This window comes from Lates calcarifer, unplaced genomic scaffold (genome assembly GCF_001640805.2).
Source record: "Lates calcarifer isolate ASB-BC8 unplaced genomic scaffold, TLL_Latcal_v3 scaffold_89_191, whole genome shotgun sequence".
Taxonomy (NCBI): domain Eukaryota; kingdom Metazoa; phylum Chordata; class Actinopteri; family Centropomidae; genus Lates; species Lates calcarifer.
In genome coordinates, this window is record NW_026118183.1 from 43,049 (window position 1) to 62,341 (window position 19,293).

Below are 19,293 nucleotides of genomic sequence, written 5' to 3' on the forward strand. Positions count from 1 at the left end.
TTCTATTAACTGATAATTCTTCCACACCTGAATGCATTCTTGTGTAATGCTGACTCTGCTCTCCACATAGAAAACAATGCAACATATGTAAAAATACTTAACTGCTATATTTTAGCAGTTTAGAGGGGAAAGTATGAGTCATTTTTTCATGATCTATAAAATAAAGTAAATCTAATGCATAAAATTCCACAGGTAATAAACCAGAGACGGATATGATCAGCCTGTTAATGATTTGCAGACCCTGGTTGTGCAGTCTGTTGGACTGATGACACATCATGCAACAGGTACGTTATTCTCTGAATTTGGTTTTGATTAATCTACATGATTCATCTAATATTCGAAAGCACACCATCACTACCAGCAGTGTTTTGCTTCAACACTGATTCAAAAGTTTCTTTTTCCATATTATGTGTTACTAGTCTCTGTCAATTTTCAGAACTTCAGGATGTTTTCCCAGATGAATAAACTGTCCATTCAGTCTCTGCGTGGACCTCTCAGGATTTTGATTTTCCACTTTCTCCTTGCACACTCTTGTCGAGGTAAGTCACACATAAATACAGCTTTGAAGTCAGGCTGTGGATCATAAGCACAAAATGACAAAATGGGTTTTGAGTTATTCAAACTAATGGAATTGGTTGAGTTAAAGCACAAAGGGTTAAGACAGAAAACCAAATTGTTAAAGCTCTTAAGTCAATTTAATGTAAAATATTTCATCTTGTTGTCTACAAATATTTATCAGAACTACCTCTGTCTCTGTGACAGCAGGTGGATGATACCTGGGACCACAAAGTTCTTGTACTGTACAGAAGTTGTAGGGAGGTGGTTGGGTTGATTGTCGGTCTGCAATGATTGAATGTCACCAGCTGATGAAGTCAGTGGATCACCAGTGTTACTGCAATTAACAATAGTTGACCAGACATTTTACTTAGAACCACAACCACCTCATGGTGTCACTAAAGGAAAGGTCAGGAGATCATCAAAGCCAGTGGGCTTTACCCTTTATGATGAATGTTTATACTTTTCATGGTTGTCCATCAAATAACTGTTAAGATATTTCAGTTTGTTATAAAGTGGTGACTGGATTGACTGACTGCGAGGCAATAAATAGCTAAAGTGTCTGCTGCTATTAATCCAGCATCATGGTGGACATAGAGCCTTATAAACAGGTTTAACTAGTTCCTTCTGCTTTAATAAATAAACATGATGATTTCTTTCCAGGTCAGTCTCAGTTGATTGGTTCATCTCAGCCAATAGTGGCAACAGTTGGTGATGACATCATTTTGCCATGTCACCTGGATCCTGCAGTGGATGCTGCTCCCATGACACTGGAGTGGACAAGACCTGACCTGAAGCCTAATTTTGTCCATGTGAGGCGAGGTGGTCAGGACCTTGTAGATAAACATCCGTCCTACGCAGGACGAACCTCACTGTTCATTAATGAACTGAAACATGGAAACATTTCACTGAAACTCTTCAAAGTCAAACTGTCTGATGGGGGAACGTACCAATGCAGCATTCTAAAACTGGATAAAAAATCGTCTGTTGAGTTTGTTGTTGGTAAGTGAACTCACACTGTTTTTAAATACTGTAGTTTTTTGTGGTCTGTGCATCTGGTGAAGAATTCCGTCAACATGAGGAGGTTGATTAGTTGTCAAACATCAGTGCAGATGGGCTTAAATGCTTTTCAAAAGAAAATCTTAAGGCCTTTTTACATATAGCGCCACACCAATAAACAATGTGAAGATGCAAAATATTTACTTGTAAAAATACAGGACTTCAGGCTTTGCCATGGTTGGTTCCAGATGTCAATCAGACAGTTTGAGGCCCTGCTGGAGATGCTAGCACCTCATCTGAGGAGGCAGAGAACCAACCACTGGGAACCTTGACCCAGAACAGTCTCTGGCAGCCTGTGTGATTGTCATGCCTTTATGTGCAGTGAGAAATCTCCCCTGTAATATTCACATTCTGCATGAAGGTACTCATGACAAAACATTATTCATATTATTCTACTTCTTATATTTCTAGAAGAGCAGAATATAGACACAACAGGCATAAAACAACATATAACAAGTAATAATAATAATCAATGAATAAAATAACATTTTAAAAAAATTCTTACCATTGAGAATAAATACCCTTAAAGCAGATAGCTGCAGATAACCAGGCTTATTTGACTTTATGACTGGAACAGTAAAATATGTCAGTCAATGTACATTTCTTTCTTGATAAGTTATTTGTTAATTGTGCTGCTGTCTAGTGTTTTAAACTTTCGCTTTTTCCTCAGCATCAGGTGCTGTCTCCCCACCTGTCATCAGTTTAGCAGGGGTTGATAAAACCACTGGAGGAGTGGTGTTAGAGTGTGAGTCTAAAGGCTGGTATCCAGAGCCTGAGGTGTTGTGGCTGGACGGTGAGGGAAACCTCCTCTCTGCTGGACCTACAGAGACAGTCAGAGGTCCTGATGACCTCTATACTGTCAGCAGCAGAGTGACTGTGGAGAAGAGACACAGCAACAGCTTCACCTGTAGAGTCCAACAGAACAAAACCAACCAGAGCAGTGAGACAAAGATTCATATACAAGGTAGAAACTATATGTTTTTACTGTTTTAGTTTGAAACAGCTGAGGTCTAGTTTTAACTGTCATGTTATTCCGTGTTTTCTAATTTCAGATGATTTCTTCATGTTCCCGTCCAGTTCTAATGTTCCCATCATCATTGGTTTGGCTGTTAGTTTGGCTGTTTGCATCATGGTCATTCTTTCATTTGTCTTTTTTGTGTGGAAGAAGAGACAAAACAAAAGTAAGTCACAACTGAATTTCAGTTCATTGTCAATGTGAAGCTATCTTCACAGATTTTAATGGAAATAGTTTCATTAGAGAGAGGGACTCTGTGGTGGGAACATTAACTGCACAGTGAGATATGAAAGGGTGTTAATTACATTTCAACTGATCAAACGTTCAGTATTTTATCTAGAGAAAGAAAACGAAAGAAAACTAATTGTCAGGTGTTTTGTTTTTATTGTTCATTCAATTGTCTGATATGCTGTGACAGTAAATGTCTTCATACTTTAATTCTTCTGATTTAATTTTACTGGAGGAGAAAAGAAGAATGGCTCTAAAGAAAACAAAACTCAAGATCAGTTTGCTACTGAAGGAGAAAAAGAGACATTTATGAGAGGTGAAACAACGAGGAACAAGGGAAAAGTGGAAAAGAAGACAAATCATGTGAGTAAAGAAATGATGTTAAAGTCTGGTGTGAGTATACAAAATATTTTCATCTAGAAACAAATGTCAGCTAACTCAAACTAATAAATGGGGTTGAGACTAAATCCAGACCAGAATGACTCAATTACAATTCTATGCTAAGACCCAAACGAGACAAAACACTGATGTAAAAATTAAAGTGTGTGATATATATACAGTGGTGAAAAGTAACTAAGTGCATACACACACGTACTGTACTTACGTATAGTTTAAAGGTACTTTACTTGACTATTTTATTGCTTGTAATGGAGTACTTCTAAATTGCTGTATTGGTACTTTTTCTCAATTAAAGGATCTGAGTACTTGCTCTACCACTGGGTTTACATTCAGTGCAACTTGTATACAAGGAAATAATCGAGAAAAACAAAAATCTACGACAATTGCCCTTATTTATTTTTTTAACAATTCAGAAGCATCATATTGTAGCCTTATCATAATGTAAAATCCACAGAAACCAGCCCATGAGATGTGTTTGATATTTCAGATTCTTTAAGAAGATAGTTTTCTTCTCTCTGATCCCTGTGTCGTCTTTTTCTTCCACTTTAAGTGAAAATTACTTTGTTTTCAGCTCCTGTCGAAAACAGTTGGTTTTATCTATTTATTTTACATTTCATTTCCTGTTTATTTGAAGTGATTGTGCATTAATGTAAAAGCTTATGAGACTAAAATACTCTGTATGTTCTTTTTCTGTCGCTGTTGCATTATATTTCTTGTCTCACATCAAATCCTTTCCATGTTTCTCTTCAGTCTCAGCAGGGAGAAAACAAAGGTGATATCAAATGGCTGCTCCGCCAGGAGATACAGAAAAGAGAGAAAGCTGAGGAAGAAGTGAAGAGCCTGGAGGATCAGCTGCAGTCAAAGACAAAGCAGGTTCATCTGATCATGACTAACTCTGTGTTATCTTCTCCAACACTGATCTGTAGCAGAGACACAGACTGTAAATCCCTGTTTCTGCGGCTGAGCTCCAGTCTCACTGTTCCACAGAGAAGGACTCAGTCTGTTCATTGTCCTGTGAGGAAAAAAAAACACACTTGATGAACTTGTTGTTGATGAACATGTTTTGCGAACTTTCACTTTGAGACATTGATTCTGGTCTGTTTAATGTCACCATGGCTGTTTAACATTTAGGGATGTTGGATCATTTTTCCCAATCTATCACCCTAATCTGAGATCACATTTATTCTAAGTTAATGTGTAACAACACAAGTCTGCCATGTTGTCATACTAAATGTAAAATTAGGCTTAAAAGTGCATCTCTAACATCTTGTTTAATTACAGTAAAAATTGTGATCTGACTGTTGCATCTACAAAAGAATTTCTCCCCATCCACCCACTGTTTTCAGTTCCTCATCAAAGCTGACGAGGATTCTACTTTAATTTTATCTAATGAAACTAATATACTATATATTTATTCTGTCTGTGCTGCATTATATTTTCTTTCAAATATTTAAATACTAAAAATGTCTCCACCTCATCTTTCCTCTGTTCTCTGTCTCTTTCTCTCAGAGTGAAGTCAGAGGAGCTGAAATCCAGCAGCTCCAGGATCAGAACAGAGACCTGCAGAGACTGAACCAGGAGCTGCAGAGACTGAACCAGGAGCTGGAGGAGAAGAACAAACAGGTTCATCTGTTCATTGACCGAGTTATTTTTGTTCTGCAGTCAGTTTGCTCAGATCATTTTCAGTTTTTCATGCTCATATTTTTGTTGTTTTACCTTTATTTAAAGTCTCTTATTGTTTGAATAAGAATAAACACGTAAACAAACCTTGTATCTATAAATAATGAATGTTTACAGTGCGTTGTGTGTCACACTTACAGTGTAGGTCTACTCATCAAAAGCCAAATCATGTCTCACATCAGCTCTTTGTCCGTGTCTGTCTTCAGCCTCAGCTGGAGGGAAACCAAACTGACACCAACACACAGCAGCAGGAGGAGGAGGAGGAACAGGAAGCTGAGGGAGAAGAGGAGGATCAGGAGGACACAGAGCAGGTTAATGTGATCATCATGTCCTCTGTGAATGTAGATGACTGACATGTTACTCAGCTCTTTCTCTCTGCATCTTCTCCACATCACACTCATTAGTCTCCAGCCTTGTTTGTCCTCAGTTTGTCCTACCTCCTCTACTAACTCAGTGTTTAGGTTGTTAGAACATGAAAAATGACAAATGTCAAACAAGTGATCAGAAAAAGTTCAGTTCCTCTTCAAAGCTGCATTTATTGTATCTTTAGCTCATTTGCATGGATAAAGTATCAGTTCTCTGAGATTCAGACAAAAAATGCAACACACATTATGATTTAGAAATTAATGAAGGATTTTTTTTGACTACATGTTTGCTTGTTTTGTTGTTGTTTTTTTTAAATTCTCTTTCTCCGTGTCTGTCTTCAGTCTCATCTGGAGGGAAACCAAACTGACACCAACACACAGCAGCAGGAGGAGGAGGAGGAACAACAGGAAGCTGAGGGAGAAGAGGAGAAGCTGGAGAATCAGGAGGAGACAGAGCAGGTAAATGAGGTGATCATCATGTCCTCTGTGAATGTAGATGACATGTTACTCAGCTCTTTCTCTCTGCATCTTCTCCACATCACACTCATTAGTCTCCAGACATACTGAATACAGGACCACATGACGTCATGTCCAGGTTACTCTGGTTTAACTGCAGCTCTCTATTGAACAGTGGAGTTACACATATATCAAACATAACTCTCCATTGAAACTTGAGAACAAGTGAAAGGCCTCAGTCATCATGACTAAAAATCTCACATGTATAACTGTTGCATCTTTCAGTGAAAGACTGAAACAGCTGAGAAATGCTCTGCTTCCCTCTCTCTATGTTTGTGTGTTGTCTCACTCTCAGTTGGAGGAAAGCAAAGATGAAGTGATGGAGAGTTCTCAGAATGAGCCTCAGGGTGAGAACATCACCAGCTCTTCCAGTCAAAGCTCAGCAACTGGACAACGCAACACTGAAACGGGACGTGGGAGTGTTAGAAAGAAGGCCGTGATATTCGAGGTATTGTGAGTGGATAAACACTGTATGAGTACAACACAGCATGTACACCACCATATTAACAATACCACAAGGGCAGAGTTGCCGTTTTATCACAAAAGTTGTGAATGTAAATTTGACAGCCATCAATCTCATAGGCAATAATGACAACCACTACCGATGTTGTGCACTGGCTAATTATTAGGGGAGGTAGGTTAGCAAGTTGCACGAAAGACAGTTAGATGTACCTTCTATATGTGTGAACATGCTTTGATTAATCAACAGACATAACAACAAAGCTTATAGAAAACATGAATACATCAAGCAAACACAATGCAAAAACTGGCAGTCCTGTGCTTAGCCACGCTGTAAAGTAGGCCTAGTTACTTTACCAATCCACACGAAAGGGACTAACAATTCTGAAATTGTGACTGTAACTGCAAGACAAAAGTCCACAATTTTGTATCACAATACAGAAGACATGAAACCTTTCTGCCAAGTTTGGTTGCTGTGAGTTTTAAAGTTTCTGACAACATCCTATCTCTATTTTCATTTACAGACCAAGAATGAAGAGAAGAAATGAAACTCAAGGAGTACGAACAACACATCTCAACATGACCTCACACCACACACAGAAATGAAAAATGTTTAGTCTGAGCCACCATCATCTAATCAAATGGCAGTGAAGACAGTTATTGTCTGTAAGTGTTTCAGGCTGAAATCACAAACTGTACTGTGACCCAGTAGAGTCACCTATTTTAATCTGTGGTCAAAGGATTGGTTAACTGGGTAATTGGTTTATTTGTATGTTCTTGTTTTGCATTGGGCAGCTCACAGTATGTTGTTCAGGATGTAGTGAAAGTGTGATGTGAAGCATGGGTTTTACTTTATTTGTAAGGCACTACTTGAATTTCTTTATTTTAAAGACTTTTGTTGATTGATCAGACAGAACCCGAATATTTTGTTCTAAATTCTCAAATGCTGAGTACTTTTTGTGTGTGTGTGTGTGTGTGTGTGTGTGTGTGTGTAGTATGAGGTGATGTTTGTTTGTTTTCTTTCTTCATCCTTTACTGTACTCTACACAATTTATTTACAAGAACTTTTATAGCAACTGGACAATGACTTTAGAGTTTTGCAATAATAAAAAAATGGCTAGGTAGTTGTTTATACTGTGTAGACTGTATATATGAAACTAACAGTACTAACATCAGAGCATCTTTTTCAGCACAGATTTCTCTGTGTAGAGGCCAGAGAAGCCTTTACCTGACACCCAGAGCACAAGAAAGAAAAACCTCACGATAAAAGAATCACACAGGAATCGTACAATATGTTGAGAAAATACAGTTGTGCTGAGTATATACACACCCTCATCATTACTACACTACTACTCCATAAAGAGCACAGGTCATCCATAAAGGACCTCCATCAGAGTCGAAGTATCCCATAAACAGTTCATTACTCATCAGACCAGGAAGTAGTGTGTGCATATCTTCCTGACCTCTCAGCCATAGCTGAATTAAATCAATTTTATTTCTTCTACTTGTTTCACTACAGAGAAAACACAAAATGCAAGTAAAAAGTAAGTGAAAGTAACTAATTCTGTTGAGACCTATTACAGCCAAGTAAGAAAACTTCAAAACACATAAATACACTAATTATTATCTGTCACTTCCTCTCTTCGATGTTAGTCCAACAGATCAGTCTCTCCTTTCTTCAGTCAGGAGTCTCTGCTCTTTGTGACCTGTAAGACAGAAGATATAAAAACTATATCTGTGGTAAATGATTCCAAACTCAAAGCTCACTCACTCAGCTTTCCTCTGAGCTTCCTCAGTGAATGAAAGCTGCTCAGGTGTTAAATACTTCAAACTAAATAGAGACACAGCACTAAGGTCCTGTAATGACACAGTCCCATTCACTGATGAAGGCACTGTGTGGCTGAAAGCTCAGGAAAAGGCTACATAATTTAATCTTGACTTTAAAATATTTGACAATGGAAATGAGCTTCTGAGATTGTGAAAGAAATGCTTTGCTTTATTTGCTTCAAAATAAACTGAATACATCTCCCCTGAGCTTTAAGGATCATCTTCAGCTGGAGGCCAGAGTAACCATCAGTTTTACCTGGACAACAGAGTAGGCAATGCATTCCTCTGTCAGACCGGAGTCTTTGTCTGCTGAGGCGTTCAGGGTCACTGTGGAGCTGGATAATCCTGATTCAGCTTTGGAAACAAGGAGAAATCACGTTTCATTTTATGAATGAGAGATTTCACTAAGACTATGAAGTATTCCTTTGTGATATTTATTTAGTCACCTTCAAGTCAAGCCTTTTATTTTTAGCCACAACAAAGGTCAGTATCAAAGAATCCTAGAATCTTCAATATTCTGCTTTTTGTCAGTTCTATTCAACACTTCTGTTCTAAGGTGTCTCTATTACTGACACAATGTTTATTAATTCACAGTGTTTGGGTTTGTTTGACCTTAATTAGGTAAAACCAGGTTCATCTGTAGCTCTGAGGTGTAATGACATCTGAATCCTCTAGGTGATGCTGGCAGGCGTTAAGACTTGTCACTCTAACCTTCTATGTAAATGTTCTGTCAGTCTAACCATATGAATCTTGTAAAAACACCATCTCACATGTTCAAATCCATCAAACTTCAGGAAAAATTCACTTCACAAATCATGCATGTATTTTAAAACTTTAAATCAAGTTCAAATACACATAATGATTAGTGATGAGACTTCATGCAGAAACATTATGAGCTGTGATGAATACAGATTTTGTGAGCGTCATGAACCACGCAGTGTTTTAATAAGATACGAACCAGGCTGGAGAGCTTGTGGAGTCTTAGTGACGTTCACAGCAGAGTAAAGAGGCTGATGTGAGGACTCATCTGAACAGGAGGAACCATCAGTGAGCAACACACTGACACAGGAGTTAATAATACATCTATGAAGTGACAGATCAACAGAGGCCTCTTACCTTCTTCTGTCTGTGGGTCTCTGCTGTGGTTTGTCTGAAGGCAGAGGCTCAAATTATCAGCAGCGTCTGCAGCGTCTAAAACAGAACACCACAACAAGAGGAAGCAAAAATAATTCACATGTCAGCACGCAGCAGCCTCTCCTGTTAACAACACCTCAACCGACACTCACACCTCATCGAATAATTTTAGTTTTCTCAGTGGCTAACATACGTTAAGATGTCAGACATATAACTTAGTCTCAAAATAAGAAGTGTATGTGTTCTTATAAGATTCAGTCTTACTGTGTTCTTCATCTTCATTTTAAAGAAAAGAAAAAGAAAAAGAAAACAAAGTAAAATAAACCTTCATCCTTCCTCGGTTTTGTGACAACTGCGTACGTCACTCTGTTTGGATCATCTGCATCGTCCTCTGCAGAGACTGAAACATAAAAGACAGACTGCATTATAATATTATACTCACACGTAGAGGGCTGGAAGGTAGACAGGTACAGCTGTACATAAACACAGCACATTAACATCTTACATCAAACAAAATGACATTGTTTTGGTACTACTGGCACTAGTTTGCACTCACCTGAGTGTGATGCTGCTGTTGGTGTTTTTGAGGAAACTGATGGATGGAAGAACAATAATACTGATTTAAATTATACTATTTCAAAAACAACATAGAATGTTCTTAAACAATTCTGTGTACTGTTTTGTGCACTTTGGAAAATGGATGTTATTCATGTTTAAGTTGTGCCGATAAGAAACAAAAACTGTGCTGGGATGCCATGAGCTTGATGGGAACAGCTGTTTTACTATGTGTTTCTTTGGCAGTTATTTACAGACAATATATTAGGAGAAGTAGTTTTTCTTTACCTCTGAGTTTCCTAAAATGAAGAAATCCCACCACCAGCAGAACCAGAGCTAACGTTAAAATGGCGACAACGATCCACAGCAGGATGGAGACTTCATTGGAGTCAGAGCCATCTGAGTGGGGTGCTGGATGAGGTGGTGGAGAGGTGGTAGAAACAGGATTTGCTGTACCATTACAAATGGCATGTGGTATAGATTCTAATGTAGAGATACAGAACAGAATATAGATATCTACTCTAAACATAATGAAGTTGAAAAACATATTTACATATCAAATCATGATTCTACATTGCAGAATAATCTGTAAAGCTGTATAGGAAAATGGCATTAAACTAAATTAGCCCAGGTGATGTGTAAAGATTTCCCATGAACAAAAGCATGGCTACAACGTTGTAATCAGCACCAATCCTAGCCATACAACATCTTTTTGTTTGCTTGACAGATTGTTGTGTCTCACCTGTCACAGTCAGCCAGCTTTCTGGTGACGTTCCAAAACTCGTAAATGTGCATTTATAGAGCCCCTCGCTTGATTTGGAAACATTGTTAATGATCATCTCCCCTGCAGGACTGCTGTGTATTAATTGTCCGTCTTTGTAGAAATCAGCTTGGGGGTTGGTGGAGGTCGTCTTGTTTCTGCAGCGCAGAGTCACATCATCTCCCTCCATCACAGGACGAGCAGGACTCTCCAGGATCACAGAACCAGCTGAACAACAGGTTGAAAAAAATGAATTGTTAGATATTTTATGAACACGTGGAGTTACTCACAATGGAAAATTTTGCAGGAGTGTAACAGGTGAGGAAAAAAAAACAGTGTGCAAATACAGAGGCAAGAATACAGAATAATGTAGATTTGGGAAATAATATGCACAAATCTGAAACAGACAGACAGGAACAAATACATCAGAAGTAACATATTAGTGTATTGTGGTGTATCATCAGCATAGCAATGGATATTCACCAAATGAAAACATTTAAGGCTGAGAAGCATGTAAGTTCTGTAGAGAGCATCTTTATAGACAAGTATACATTAATTTATACATTTTGGCAAACACCAACCAACCACCAACCTTAACCAGGTAGAATAAAAAAAATCTCTGAAAAGTTTCACCACCATAGCAATATGTATAAATATATTTTATTCTAGATTTTTTAATTTAATTATAAAAAAATATATGTGAAATGAATTTACTGTCTAAACCTAATCAGTGTCAATTTATTGATCTTTATCAGTCAAGTGTCATCCTGAACATACTGGATGAAAAATCTTAGATTACTACAACTTTAACATAGATATGTATGGTTTAAGAAAAACAGTAAACATACCAGTGACAGTGATGTTGACTGTGCTGCTTCTCTCTCCTTCTTTTGTCTCACACCAGTATTCTCCACTGTCTGATGGATAGGCTCTCTCTATTTTGCAGAAGGACCCCATTGATGTCCTCTTTATATCACACACTGGTTTGAATTCCTTAGTTTTCCTGATCACTCTCAGGTCGCTCAGGCCACCAAACCCAACACATTCAAAAGAAACTGGTTCAAATTCAAAGTACTGCAGTCTGTTTGGAGTGATACGAAGGAAATCTGCATCTGAAACAGAGAAAGAAATGAAACATTCAGAATACATAAAATATCTAATAATATATATAATATTAAACAAAACTACAGAAATCTAGATTATATCAATCAATCATATATATCATCAAACAAACACAGATGAAAAGGTTTAGGTCAGTTCTCTGTTAAAGAGAATCTGTAGGATTTTCTATCAGTCACTCACCTGTTTTCTGAGTGTAACTGTTCTGAGCTTGAGTCCTCAGTAAAATGAGTTGAAGCATCACTGGATGAACAAGAGAACAAAGTAGCAGATCAGACACAGGAGCTTTGATACACAGGAACATATGAAAGTAAAGCTGAGAGTCAGTACTCACTCAGTCTGAAGCAGAGAGCTGTGACCTCCATGATGTCTCACTGCTGACTGACTGAGCCTCAGACTGAAACACAACTTCAACATGTAGGTGACAACTTCCTCTTCCTGTGCACTTTATTTCTGATGTTGATGAGAAAGTTGAGGCCAGAGTCACAGTGGCTTCAGCACAGTCTGTCAGTCTTTGAGTTTTACGCTCTCACTAAAGGGGGACCAACAATCCCAGACTTTTTATCTGGTTCAGGTACCCCTCAGTTAGTTTAGCAATCCCCAAGATTTTTAGGCTGCTCTTTTTTGCCCCTGCCTTCTGAGGTGGGTTTGTATATCAGTGCTAAAAAAAAAAAAATACTAAGTAAATCACAAATAAAATGTCTGCCCTCAAAATGTTACTTAAACTGGATCAGTGGAGTCAGAATAGGATAAGTTTAGGACATAGGCGTTTCTAGCCCATTTTTGGGGGTGCTGAAGCACCCCTAAAATTTGAGAGATTTGAATTTTTTTTTTCTTTACTGTATATCCTTTTTTTTTAACAAGCTAGAAAAGCGTTGAAACCATACAGTACTTGGTTGAAACGTAATATTTAACAAAAATACACCAGCAGCACCCCCCCACCCCCCTCCGCCTCAAAAATGGTTTGATCCACCCCATGCGGGCCACCTTTCCAGGGCTCTGAGCGCTCTATCTGCACATAGCAATACGCTGCCTTTACCTCAGTGGTGTAAGTACATGGCTTAAACCAGGATATATATGGCGCAATTGTTAACTTTGATCACCGATCACAGGGATCATTCATAAATCTGCCAATATCGATCACAGAATGATAAGAGACGGCTCGACTAACGTCGGCACATGTTGCACATTGCAATTAAAATAACAGTCCAAAAAATGAGTCCATGGTCACTTTTTTGAATGTTTGGTACTCACTATAGGAGGCTGGTTTACTCCAGAAACATACATGCTGTTTATGTGTATGTTGAGGAGCTGCTGTATCAAAATGAATTGTCTTCCTTCAGAAATTAGGATTACGATATGTTTCTGTTACGATTCCATCCATTCTTCTTTTGCTGTGGCTCAGCATTTAAATAACCTTTATCAGATTTGATGGTTTAGTCACAGACTTTCCCAAAAAGTGTTTTCTTTCACAAATGTGGGAATGAAATTGTGTTAAAATGTGAAAAACAGTGAAATTTATCTTGCCTGGCCGGCAGCTCTCTGGGTGCTCAGCACCCTAAACCTCTGATCCTAGAATCGCCCCTGGTTTAGGATATTAGGATAAGAGATTCAGGGTAGACCACTCAATAGTCTCTGCACATGACGCAATAATAACTTGTGGCCACAAGATGTCACTGCAGAATCTGAGTCAAATCAAAGAAAACCTATATTAAAGACCACACACACTAACTGTCTAAACTGCCATACAAAAGGTGCATTAAGTCTTAACTAACTAAATCTAACTAATTAATCTCCTGCAGGCCTGCAGCACTACTTCCAGCGTGCTACAGTCAGGATAATAATAAAGCACAGTAACTCCTCACATTTAAATATAGGTTTTCCTTGATTGATTAATATAGGTTGATTTGACATGCTCAGATTTTTCAGTGACATCTTGTGGCCACAAGATATTATTGCATCACATGTGCAGAGGCCATTGAATGACCTACTCTGAATCTCTTATCCTTAAATCCAAGACTTGTCCTTTTCTGACTCCACTGATCCAGGTTTAAGTAACATTTTAAAGGCAACTGTTTCATTTACTGACTTTACAGAGAGACCTGATACTGTAGCTGCAACAAAATTACCTAAATATTTCTGTTCTTCCTTCAGTGATAAATTAGCAGACCTAACACAGACCTCATGACGCTGCAGTTTTCCAACTGGAGGTTTTGATTGCAGTTGTATTATTTTATAGTCATCTAAATCAGTGATCAGTTACCTGGCAACAGGCTCAAAGTTCAGCTGTTTCAAGCTGCACTCAAAATGAAACTGAACTTGGGAACAAAGACCTAATTCTCATGCTGTGTTGTTGTTGTTGATGTTTAATAACTTACTCATTTACGTATAGTATTTCTAGCTTAAGCCTTTAATTATGTAAATCTGAATTTCAGTTTTCTTTGAACATACTATTTTAATTGAAATTGCAGAATATTGTTTTCTATTAACCAATAATTCCTCTACAACTGAGTACACTCTTATTCATGTGGTTTTTATGTTGACTTTGTCTTTCCACACTTTAAAGAGACTTAGACTTAGACTTAGACTAGACTTTATTGATCCCTTGGGATGACTCCCTCAGGGAATTTAAGTTTCCAGCAACTCATCTCTGCCACCGTCACCAGAAAGTCCAGCTTCATGCCGACCACAGAGCCGGCCCACCTGATCAGTTTATCCAGTCTGGATGTGTCCTTCTTGAATATGCTGCCCCCCAGCACACCACAGTGTAAAAGAGGACACTGGCAACCACAGACCGGTAAAACATCCACAGCAGTTTGCTGCACATGTTGAAGGACCACAGTCTCCTTGGGAAGTACAGCCTTGTGTCATACCCATACAGGTGGCTGGTGTGTGTTGTCCAGTCCAGTTTATTGTCCAACCCACAGCCTGAGGTATTTTTAACAGTCCACAGCCTCCACCTCAGCTCCCTCTAACAGGACTGGTCGCGGTCTTGGTCTGGACCTCTCAAAGTCAAAGACCAGCTCCTTGGTCTTAGAGGTGTTGAGCTGCCTCGAGCTGCTAGCCTCAGGGTGCTGTGTCTGCAGCCTTGCTGTGACAGAGTAGATCCTCTCTCAGGCAGTGGCTGCGTCCGCTCTCGGAGGGATGTAACACCTACGGTGATCACGTGACTGAACTCCCTCGGCAGGTAATCTGACCGCAGGGTGACAGCTGGAGGTCACGGCAACAGACTGTCTTTACGGAGTAAAAACACTGAATGAATATACTTTAAAGTTTAGGTCAAAATAAATTTACATTCTGCAGGTTATAAACCAGATCTGGACAAGGTCAACAGCCTGTTAATGACTTACAGACCCTGGCAGCGCAGTCGGTCGAACTGACGGACACATCATGCAACAGGTAGGTCGTCGTCTTCATTTAATGTTGCTTAGTCTTTTGAAAATAGGTCTGTATTCAGAGCTATCGCTCTTTTAAGGAAGGCTAAAATATCAAACAATTTGGGCTGTGTAGAAAATAATAAAAAAAACCTTTGAAATTCAGTAAGGAGTAGACTTGCCAGGTTGAAAAGAAAAGTGAAAGTATAACTCAGTTGTGCTTCTACCTTACATACAGTCGACAGTATTACATATGGATTCTCTGTTGGACCTTACTGTGCATAATGTACTACTAAAAAGGCAAACAGTGGTGGAAATCAAAAGAAATTTACACATTGAAGTACTGTGTCAATTCCAATGGAGCAGTGCTTGGTAAAGTCAGTTTAATCACAAAGCCTGCTCTGGTTTATTTACTGTATTTATGACTGAAGCATTTATTCTGTTGAAACACCAGTTCTAAACTTTATTTTTCCATAAAAACTTCCACTGGTCTCTGTCAATTTTAGAACTTCAGGATGTTTCCCCTGATGAATGATCTGTTCCTTCAGTCTTCGGTCCGACCCCTGAGTGTTTTGGTTTTTCACCTTCTCCTCACACACTCTCAAAGTAAGTCACACATAAATACAGCTTTAAGGTCAAGGGAAGTCAGGCTTTGGATCATAAGTATAAAATGACATCAATATATGACATGAAATGAAGACTGTTGTTTTGGGTTTTGTGACACTGGTACTTTAGTTATTCAAACAACTTTCCTCTGAGGGAAAAAGCTAAATGTGGCTTCTCCCTCTTTCAAGTTTCCAGATATGTGAGGCAAATAATTAGTGTAGACTTGATATATTTCATTTCATGGTGGACATAGAGCCTTATAAACAGGTTTAAACTAGTTCCTTCTGCTTTAATAAATAAACATGTTGACTTCTTTCCAGGTCAGTCTCAGCTGATTGGTCCATCTCAGCCAATAGTGGCAACAGTTGGTGATGATGTCATTTTGCCATGTCACCTGGATCCTGCAGAGGATGTTGGTACCATGATATTGGAGTGGACAAGACCTGACCTGAAGCCTATATACGTCCATATGAGGCGTGCTGGTCAGGACCTCGTAGATAAACATCCATCCTACAAAGGACGAACCTCACTGTTCATTAATGAACTGAAACATGGAAACATTTCACTGAAACTGTCCAAAGTCAAACTGTCTGATGGAGGAACGTACCACTGCTTCATTCCAAAACTGGATAAAAGATCTTCTGTTGAGCTTGTTGTTGGTAAGTGGACTCACACTGTATTTAAATACTGTAGATTTGTGTGGTCTGTGCATCTGGTGAAGAATTCTGGTAGGGTCAACATGAGGAGGTTGGGCAATGAAAAAACTTGTTGCTGTTACTGTCCTACCTGCTCCTCCTCTCTCGTCTTCATCACCATCTCTCTGTCGTCCTCTCTCTCATCGTCTCATCATCTCGTCCTGTATCTCTTCACTTCTTTTCAGCTTCCTCTGTGTCAGTGAAGAAAGAAAACTCAGGGTGAGATGATCATATATTTATGTTGCTGACTACTGTTTATTTTTTTCCTTTTCCTCAGCATCAGGTGCTGCCTCCTCACCTGTCATCAGTTTATCAGGGACTGACAGTAACAGAGGAGCAGTGGTGTTAGAGTGTGAGTCTAAAGGCTGGTATCCAGAGCCTGAGGTGTTGTGGCTGGACGGTGAGGGAAACCTCCTCTCTGCTGGACCTACAGAGACAGTCAAGAGGTCCTGATGACCTCTATACTGTCAGCAGCAGAGTGACTGTGGAGAAGAGACACAGCAACAGCTTCACCCTGTAGAGTCCGACAGAACAAAACCAACCAGACCAGAGAGACAGAGATACGTATACCAGGTAGGAACTACATGTTTTTACAGTTTTAGTTTGAAACAGCTGAGGTCCAGTTTTATCTAACTGTCATGTTGTTCTGTCTTTTATCATTTCAGATGATTTCTTTAAGGTCCAGTCCAGTTCTTCTTCTGTCATCATTGGTTTGGCTGTTAGTTTGGCTGTTTGCATCGTGGTCATTCTCTCACTGGTTTTTTGCCTGTGGAAGAAGAGACAAGACAAAACCAGTAAGTAACAAATGAATTTCACTGCTTCATCAATGTAAAGTTATCTCCACAGGTTTTAATGGGGAACAGTTAATTATACAGTGATATTTGAAACTGTGTAAATTAAAGGGCAAAAAGACTCTACAAGAAACAAAACTGAAGGAGGAGGAGAGGAAATGACGCCCATGAGAGAAACAGTGGACGGGAACACAAATCATGTGAGTAAATAAAAAAGACAAAGGAGAAAAATAACAAGGACAAAAATCTTTACGTCTAGAAACCAGATCTGTGAAACAAGAGCAGCTCTGACAGGTTTTAAAAAAGAACATGAGTCTTTTTTTCTCTTTCAGCCTCAGTCTGGAGGAAGAGGAGCATCCCGTTCTTCTTTCCCTCCAGTAAGTGGTCACAGTATCAGAACAGTAACACACTGAGGACCCACAAAGAGCATCACTGGTCTCATCTCTGAGCCAGCTGAGCCAATCACAGACACTGACCTGCAGCCAGAGGCAGGAGAGGATTCTTCATTTCTAATCAGAACAGTTATGATAGAAATGAATCTTGGTGATGTGGTGTGTATGGGTTAAAGTGTGTATAATAATCCTGCTGTATTTTTATTGTATTGTCACCTCGTATCTTCAAATGTGATGCAACAGCTTTGTAACACATTTCAACATTGTCCAACATTGTGTGTGGTGTTTTCTGTCAGACGTCACCTCATCTCTAATCTCTGTGTCGTCTTCTTTCACTTTAAGTGGAGGATCATTTCCACACAGAAGCTGCAGGAGCAGCAGAGGAGGACTCAGAGCCTGGAGGAGGAGCTGCAGAGGAGGACTCAGAGCCTGGAGCAGAGCTGCAGACTAAAAAAGAGAGGTTTGTATCTGTACTTTTCACAAAACCTTTTCTCTCCAGCCTTCTATTGTTTCAGTTCCTCTTCAAAGCTGTGTCAATGATGGTTTATGAACATTGCTTTTTAATCTGCTGTGTATTTGCAGCAGCTGCACATAAATGGAAAATCTGATGAGACTAATAACATCTTTTTTCTATGAAATGTGTCCACCTCATCTTTCCTCTGTTCTCTGTCTCTTTCCTCAGGTTAAAGACAGAGGAGAAATCCAGCAGCTCCAGGATCAGAAAGAGACCTGCAGAGACTGAACCGGGATCTGGAGAACAAGAACAAACAGGTTCATGTGTTCAGTTACAGAGTTACTGGTTTTCCTTCAGTCCACATGTTTGTTCAAATCTCTTTCAGTTTTTCTCATATTTTCTTATTTTCCTCTTTGTTTCATCATGTCCTCTGTGAATGTAGATGACTGACATGTTACTCAGCTCTTTCTCTCTGCATCTTCTCCACATCACACTCATTAGTCTCCAGCTTTGTTTGTCCTCAGTTTGTCCTTGAACGCCTCACAGCTGCAGTTAACTGATATGATGAGTGATTGAATTCAAACATATCAGTTGAAGTGGAGGTTGAGGTTGAATGAATGGTTGAAGATGAGAGTGTAGAGCTGTTAAAGTCTTGTTGATGGTGAACAGCTGATGTAGAAATGTGTCCACACATTAATGTAATGTTAAATCATGTGTTTGTCTTCATCTCTGTTGTGTCTGTTAGTTGGAGAGTCAGCTCTCAGAGGAGAAGAAGAACAGGATGGAGGCTGAGAGGAAGATGAAAGAGGAGCTGCAGAAGACAAAAACTGAGGTTCATCTTTTACCTAAACCAGTCAGCTGTTTTTATCTCACTGATCTGTGGATGAGACTGAGGCAACTTAAACTATCAATGACAACAAATCAGAGTCAGTGAACATCTGATCTTCAGACTGAACTCAACACAGAGAAGAATCCAATCAGTTTATTTTCCTTTGAGAGCAGATTGATGAAAGATTGTTTTAAGACATCAGCTGTTAATAAGAATCCACACAGACACAATCAGTGATTTGTGTTCATTTACTGAATATAAAGAATCATCTCTCTTCACCTCTGTCCTTCCTCACAGATGGAGAAGAAGCTGCAGGATGAGCAGAGGAGGAGGATGGAGGCTGAGAAACAGCTGAACTCAGAGGTTCATGTTTTCACTCAGATCAATCAGCTGTCTGTTCATCTGTGTGTTATCTTCTCCAACACTGATCTGTAGCAGAGACACAGTCAGACTAAACATGTCTCTCTACAACCTCACTCAC

At 39.2% G+C, this 19,293-nt stretch overlaps 3 protein-coding genes across 6 annotated transcripts; 2 read left to right on the plus strand and 1 right to left on the minus strand.

Moving 5' to 3' along the window:
• Positions 1-259: 259 nt before the first annotated feature.
• LOC108885216 (butyrophilin subfamily 3 member A2) lies at positions 260-7,611 on the plus strand. 3 transcript variants are annotated; one of them, XM_051069647.1, is made up of 12 exons: positions 260-284; positions 437-539; positions 1,219-1,557; positions 2,285-2,578; positions 2,667-2,795; positions 3,093-3,220; positions 4,007-4,129; positions 4,766-4,879; positions 5,143-5,247; positions 5,644-5,769; positions 6,113-6,265; positions 6,801-7,611. In XM_051069647.1, the coding sequence occupies exons 1-12, from the start codon at positions 276-278 to the stop codon at positions 6,822-6,824; spliced, it is 1,647 nt and encodes a 548-aa protein (XP_050925604.1). In that variant the 5' UTR covers positions 260-275; the 3' UTR covers positions 6,825-7,611. The 3 variants fall into 3 exon arrangements, with proteins under 3 accessions (XP_050925604.1, XP_050925605.1, XP_050925606.1); XM_051069648.1 differs by having other exon boundaries at positions 5,644-5,760; positions 6,801-7,610; XM_051069649.1 differs by lacking the exon at positions 5,143-5,247.
• Positions 7,612-7,893: 282 nt separating this feature from the next.
• Positions 7,894-12,038, minus strand: LOC108885208 (low affinity immunoglobulin gamma Fc region receptor II-b-like). Of its 2 annotated transcripts, none has more exons than XM_051069652.1 (11): positions 12,006-12,038; positions 11,855-11,914; positions 11,401-11,664; positions 10,535-10,780; positions 10,081-10,203; positions 9,794-9,829; positions 9,563-9,637; positions 9,220-9,294; positions 9,062-9,130; positions 8,360-8,457; positions 7,894-7,982 (listed from the first exon to the last, which is right to left on the minus strand). In XM_051069652.1, exons 1-11 carry the CDS (start codon positions 12,034-12,036, stop codon positions 7,959-7,961), a joined length of 1,101 nt encoding a protein of 366 aa, XP_050925609.1. In that variant the 5' UTR covers positions 12,037-12,038; the 3' UTR covers positions 7,894-7,958. The 2 variants fall into 2 exon arrangements, with proteins under 2 accessions (XP_050925609.1, XP_050925608.1); XM_051069651.1 differs by having other exon boundaries at positions 10,081-10,275.
• A 2,578-nt stretch (positions 12,039-14,616) lies between these two features.
• Positions 14,617-17,490, plus strand: LOC127142284 (butyrophilin-like protein 10; the record flags this gene model as incomplete). Its single annotated transcript, XM_051069664.1, has 8 exons — positions 14,617-15,070; positions 15,552-15,651; positions 15,972-16,310; positions 16,624-16,781; positions 16,892-16,919; positions 17,012-17,140; positions 17,249-17,337; positions 17,470-17,490. Coding segments are annotated over exons 1-8 (873 nt in total), but the record flags the coding sequence as incomplete, so codon positions are not given.
• Between the last annotated feature and the right edge of the window lie 1,803 nt (positions 17,491-19,293).